We start from the raw sequence: 6,801 nt of genomic DNA, 5'->3' as shown, positions 1-6,801 counted from the left end.
GGGGGGGGGTCCGGACCCCCTGGACACCCTCTGTACACGCCCCTGATATATAGGCGGCTTTTACAAATTATAAAGAATGTGACATGGTTTTCTGTAAAGCAAAAAAAGTGTAAAAATAAAAATATGAAATGTATGCGTGCATATTATAATTTTATTCACTGAAATAAGTCCATATATATCCGTCGTCACTCGTCAGCCATGAGCAATACTGTCTAGTACGAAAATAGGCTGTCAAAAAGACGGCGAAACGGCATTTTCACCATGGCATTTTGGAACGCATGTTGAATAAATGCGGAAATCATGAGAATATTATGTGGAATTCAGGAACATAAACTTCTAGTACCGTACGTGAGCTGATTTATGCCGCGCGGAGGCATTATCCAACATCGCAGTTTGATGAAAAAATTGTCAAGTCATTGGCTTCTATTCTCGAGGAATTGTATAATCATGCGTCAAATTAACGTTATTTCTAATGAAATTAGACTCTAATATGTCCTTTGTGGTCTTTAAAACAACTCCATATATTTACACTGCTTTCAACCGCGCAAAACACGTGCTGGCCCTGGATGCAGACTCGTTCTGAGTTCTCAGATGTAAGGTCAGCGACTGAGTTCAGCGTCTTCGGCCACCCACCGCCAGGTTCGCTGCAAGACACAATATGAAAATATCCTGCCGCAGCGGAACTAACAGATCACGTGACCCAACAACGGTGATGGCCGCTAGCAGCAAATGCATGGAGACTTATAAAACAATTGTTTGTTTTTCTGCTTCAGAAATAAGTGGACTACACTAACAATGACGGGCTGGGCACGTGTGTCCGATAGGGAGAAGTATGGCGTAGGTGAGTGCTTGACAAAAACCCTACCAGTGTGTAAGTGCATGGTCTACTGTCTCAGTTTCAGGGTGGTCACAATCAATCATGACATGATCATGATCACAGGCACTTGAAGCGTTTCAATAAAATATAATGCTAACTAAATTAAGATATGACGTTCTCGTACTCGTAGTCAGTGGCTGATGGCGCACTAACGATTACCTAATCGTAAGGTTTACAGTTAGGGCCCGTGTTCATGCCGGAGCGTGGTTGAATCCGTTGCACACCAGCGCCAGCTTACATCCCTCGACCAAGCTTCCTTTCATTCGCCGTACGTCGCGTGCGATGTCGCAGACGACGATGTAGGAATCGTGACTGGGTATAGCCGATGAGCAGGCGGGGACGATGGCCGCCGAGTTGCGCGTAGCTGAGTTCCTTCCCCGCCAGGAAACCGCGGGACCGGGTCGTGTCCGTACGTGGTCGCGACAGTGCGCGTGGTTCCGCGTCCACCAACCGACCGCCACCAAGGCGTATTGCATCGTAGGGCTGTACACGTTCGCTGAAATATATGAGCCGATTCAGGATGGTTGTCCTTCCAATTTTGGCCGCGTCCATGATCAACACATTGGGGGATGTCATTGGGAAAGACTTACGTAGAATAATGGCCGCGTGCATTACTGAGCTCTTTGTCAATGACGTTCAAGGACGTTAATCGTCTGATATTTATTTGATACATCGTTGGTAGTCGTTTGGAATAAAACGGACAATCTGCAAAACTGGAACTGTAGCGGGTAGAGCCCGACGTTCCATATGTCATAACAATAACAGCAATAACTTGTTGAAGCGCCCCTGCTTAATTAGCACGCAGCCCCTATACAATACAACACTAGTAGGCCTACTATGATTGAAAACGTCGACTGTCCAGCAAGACACCAGCAGTCCCGCAGCGCAGTTATTAAACGAAATAATAAACCTAATAACGAGATTACACTATTAAACTCTGTATTGTCTAGTATGAAGCCGTCAGGTGCCGTCGAGTTTCGTTTCCGGCGCAGTCGCGTTTTTCGATGCTCGCCCGATCTCGCTTTTCTGCATCGGTCGTCGTCAATTTTCGCAAACGCCGTCATCATTGCTCCAGTGAATTTGCCGATCCGGCGCCGTCACGCTTTTTGTTGTTGTCAGAGAAGTAGTAGTAGTGTCATTTTCTGTCACCGCCGTCATCATTTTTCGCCGGTGTCATCGTCAAAATTGACGCATTTGGCACTCGCGGCCGAGCGATGTTCGAGTTCCGTTCACCTGAAAAATTGTTACGAAAATGGTGCAGGTTGGCGCAGACCACGATATCCTGAAGAAAATGAGCGTTATCTATTGACCAAATATTTGTAAATTACGACACTTTATTACGCATTATATGCAATAAATACTGTCACTGTACACAAATACTGACTGAGTGACACTAATCAGTCTAATGTCATGAGTAATGACTAATGTCGTAATGACTAATGTCAGTAATGAAGAACTTGAAGCCGAGTTGAGTAAACAGAACTCAGAAACTCGAGTCATTTGTTTTAGTCTTAGAGTTAGAGACCGAGAAATTCCTAATTAATTACGCTTGACATTTATGACCGTGAATAGGTTACCTAATTTTACAAACATATGCCTATTTAAGACCACCTACCCAAAATCCGATATCACAAATGTAGTTTATGTTCTAGCACTATGAATAACAAGAGACACTGCTTCGCCAGCCTCGCCCTCACAAAACGGTGCTGCCACCTCTCGTGTGTAATAGATGTTATTTATTATTTGAAAATATTGCTGCTCAAATATACTGCTCAACGTTATATATAATATAGCTGCTCAAAGTATAGCTGCTCAATGTATGTGTGTACTCACAGCAGTTGTTTTCGTCTGTATGCAAATGCGTTGTTGTCATTGCTGAGGTCGTAGTTGTTCATTTTGCTCTTGCGTGTAGGCCTACGTGCTCGCATGCGTTCGCGCCGCGTCCCGTGCCTGGGTACGTGCGCTCGGGCGTTCGGGCGTACGTTACACGTACGTATCTGAGCGTGTGTGCGTGCGTGTGTTGTGTAGGGCCTAATGTTGCATGTGCCTGTGCGAGCCTGCGTGCGCGCGCGCGTATTGTGTGTGTGTGTGCGTGTGTGTGTGGTGTGCTGTGTATGTGTGTGTGTGTGTGTGTGCTGTGTGTGTGTGTGTGTGTGTGTGTGTGTGTGTGTTGTGTGTGTGCTGTGTGTTATGTGTGTGTGTGTGTGTGTGTGTGTGTGTGTGTGTTGTGTGTGTGTGTGTGTGTGTGTGTGTGTGTGTGTGTGTGTGTGTGTGTGTGATGCAGTGGCGTAGCCAGCAATTGAAACAGGGGCGGGCCAAGGCGAGGGAGCGAAGCGACCGAGGGGGTAGGGTGTGCGGAGGGGTATGCCCACGGTAGAGGAGATTTTTTGAAAATTCGTGCATGATAATGGCATTTTCTGGAGCACTAAAGTTCAGTAATTAGGGGTAACTGTATATGAAGAAGTGGCATATGCTAATCGGCGCTTACTCACCCCGCTCCCTCGCTTTTAATTTTTTCCAGCTCCGAATCGATCAACGTGGGACGATGGCCCCCTGGCTGTGGCGCGGAAGGCTCTGAGGTTACACACGACGCAGTTGGTGGAGCTCCTCGCTTAGCTAGACCCAGTGAAATATGGTTGTAGCGAAGCGCAGTGTTTTTCCAGGGAAGGGAAGAAAAGAGTTAAGCGACCAAAAGACATGGCGATGAAGCAATTTACTCAGCGGGGGAGTGTGTTCCCTCCCACCAGTAGGGTAATTTTTGAAAAAGTATGTGGGCATCAAAATGGGCATTTTTGCGCATTTCATTTTCTATTATTAGGTGTAGGTTAATAGTGGATATACGACCAATCCCATTCAGGGCCCTTCTCTGCTTAATTTTTTGTAGCTCTCCGATCAAGAGGGGGTCATGGCCTCCTTGTGCCGCGCCCCCGTTAGTCCTCATTCATGGCACTGACGTGAATATTGGAATTAGTTTGATTTGTGTTGTTAGGCAGTAACATGCAATGTGCAATTTATCCGTTCATTAAACTGTTTCAAGTTCCTCATATAAAAGTTAAAGTTTAAATTATTTTTTTTTAAAAAGTAGAGGCATATTGATGAAATCGAAATAAAGATCTACGGGAAAAACAGGTAGATGTGTTGGAAACTTGCACTGAAAATAACCATGCAATTTATTTACATTACAAAGATTTACATTCGTTGTAGAATACAATAGCGTTAAAGATCACATTTAACGAATTTTTGTTCGTTATAAAAAATGTTTTTGCTTTTGCCTCTGATGAAGGAACTAAAAACCATATTGAAATTTGATTTCAAATAAAAACAAGGTAGCTGCAAAATAGCCGGCTCTATTAAATAAAAAGGAAATTTACCATGAAAAGATTGTTTTTGCCTCCCCTGATAGAGAAGGCAGTTTTGAATAGTGTTGACAATAGACATAGACAATTAGTGTTGAAATCGGGATTTGACAATAAAAGCGCGCCGGTTTTCTGCCAAAATGGCCGTATAAAAGTTCGAATATGATCAAAGTATTCACAAAGCATTTTCCATTTCTTTTATTCTGTCAATTAAGAGTTCAGAAGCCATAAAATTCAATCAAAGCCAACTTGCAACAACACAAATCTGAGCAAGAGAAGAAGTTATGCTCTTTCTTTTAGTCATGTTCTTTGTCTGCTGCAGAATCGTCTAAAACCAAAGTCACAGTTTTCTCGTCCGATTTTGCACAGAACATTTTGAGGATTTCGTTGACATTAATGTCAAGTTACACTAATCTCTGTTCAACGAAAAGGGAGAATGAGGCAAGAGAATCGTGGCTGGGTCATTGTAAGAATCGAGTTTCAGACTTGACAATGCTCATTTTAGAGATGTTCTCGTTCAGCAGATCAGAAGTAACAGGAATTGTGGCCAGTCTGTGAAAGACGCGTGAGAGGCAAAGGAAAAAAAAAAATTTGTTTTGTTTTGGCCCAATCAACAGGGGGGGGCCATGGCCGCCTTGTGCCCCCTTAGCTACGCTCAGTGCATGTCTGATATGTATAACGTACATTGTATACAATCGTGGTGCCATGTGTAAGAATTATGGTAACACTGTATAAGCATCTGTGATAACACTTGTATAACAATGACGTGGATAAAGCATTGTATACAATCTGGTAACATTGTATAAGGACCCTAGTACACACCGCGCTAAGCACAAAGCTTCTAGAGAGGAAAAACGACTCGAGAAGGAGTTAGTCGCAACCGTAAATCCAAGCATACATCATTGCTCCGGACCCCGTCTCTAAATCCACTGCGCTGATCCGCGATCCGCATGCCCAACATTCCTTCTCTTCTCCCTGTTCTCCTCTCCGTTGCCGGCCGCCAAGAGCGTAAGAGAACAGCAAACAAACACACAACAACAACAACGGGGAAGCAACAACAACAATAAAGACTACGAATGACGACGGTAGGCACATCCCGGCCCGCTGGCCGTACAGACAGAACTCACTAGTGATTGTGAATAAAACTCTGGGCAGTCAGGCCAGAAGCTAACACGAACTCTCTGTGGCATAAAAGCCGAGGTTCGGCACGTCACGAGGCGCAAAGAGCTCGTGCACAGTCACAGAGTCAGGTGCGCGGTGTTGCTACGAGAGCATTGGGTTTTGTCCAAGATCGTGCAGCCGAGCTCCTTATGTGCACGCGCGCACTGCGTGTATCATACACGCGGGGCGTGTCCATGCGGCCTGCGTACAATAGGTGCACGTGGATGTATGCTGCCGTGCCAAGATGCACATGACCGCGATGGCGTGGCATGTGTATGTGGCGAGCATACGTGTGTACATGCGCGCACGTGTGTATGTGCACGCCGCGATGTTGTGCACGTCATCCGTGTCGGCGGCGCATGCGTTGTACGCGCACGCATGCGTGTACGCGCACGCATGCGTGTACCGTGCCGCACAGCGTGTTAATGCGCACGCAACGCGTGTCATGGCGTACGCAATGCGTGTATGGCGCACGCATGCGTGGTCACGCGCGGACGCATGCCGTGGTACGTGGCACGCCAACGGGTGTATGTGCGCGCATGCGTGTACGTGCACGACCACGCGTGTTACGTGGTGTGTGTGTGGTTAGGGTAGGGTTAGCGGTTAGGGTAAGGTGTTAGGGTGAGGGTATATACTATATTATACGCCTAACCCTATATATATATATAGCGCCCTAACGGCTAAATATATATATATTAGGGTTAAGGTATATATATATATAGGTTAAGGGTAAATATACTAATAACCCTCACCCTATCTATATATATACCCGTCAACCTATATATATATATACTCTAACCCTAATATATATATATATATATATTATATATATATATAGGCGTTTAGGGTATATATATACTATAGGGTAGGGTATATTATATGATAATAACCTCACCCTAAGCCCCTACCCTACCCCTAACCCCGTACGGCACGCCCCACACACAGACGGCCCACGTACACGCGTGCGTGTAGGGTATATATATACCCTAAGCCCTATACAACGCTCCCACGCTTAGCTCGGTGGTCGACGCTGACGCTGATGCGAGTCGCGCAGACCACGCAGTCCGTCAGTGTAAACGCGGCTGCACACGAGTTCATAGCCGGTTGATAGCGATCAAGGTGCGAGGTGCAGTGAGATGGCAGGGTGTCAGTGGTGGTCATCTAGTATAAGGTTACAGACGGCTGGTGCAGCACTCACTGACTCAGCAGTAGGGAGTGGCGGCAGCCTAGCTTACATTGATCCCGTCGTCGGCACCCCCCCGATCTCTCCTTCGCTCATCTCTCTCTCTGCTCTCTCGGGTCATCTCTCTGCTCTCTCTCTCCTTCTTCGCTCTCGATTCTTCTCTCTTCTCTCTCGCGCTCTCCTTATCTTGCTCTTTGCTTCTCTCGTTTCTCTCTCTTCTCTTT

The 6,801-nt window shown here is 46.0% G+C and overlaps 2 protein-coding genes across 2 annotated transcripts in view; one reads left to right on the top strand and one right to left on the bottom strand.

Moving 5' to 3' along the window:
* The window catches only part of LOC106804740 (dynactin subunit 2-like), an 11,427-nt gene extending 8,858 nt beyond the window's left edge, over positions 1–2,569 (bottom strand). Inside the window, exon 1 of the mRNA XM_014806066.1 lies at positions 2,493–2,569. The gene's annotated coding sequence lies outside the window, so the exon portion shown is untranslated. The remainder of the gene's footprint in view (positions 1–2,492) is intronic.
* Positions 693–6,801, top strand: part of LOC106804662 (dedicator of cytokinesis protein 1-like) — a 66,344-nt gene continuing 60,235 nt past the window's right edge. The window contains exon 1 of the mRNA XM_014805939.1: positions 693–841. Coding sequence (XP_014661425.1) covers positions 796–841 — 46 coding nt within the window. The 5' untranslated portion in view covers positions 693–795. The remainder of the gene's footprint in view (positions 842–6,801) is intronic.

The sequence above is a fragment of the Priapulus caudatus genome, unplaced genomic scaffold, assembly GCF_000485595.1.
Source record: "Priapulus caudatus unplaced genomic scaffold, Priapulus_caudatus-5.0.1 Scaffold5, whole genome shotgun sequence".
Lineage (NCBI taxonomy): Eukaryota > Metazoa > Priapulida > Priapulimorpha > Priapulimorphida > Priapulidae > Priapulus > Priapulus caudatus.
Note: the sequence above shows the minus strand (reverse complement) of the source record. Positions and strands in the feature narration are given on the sequence as shown.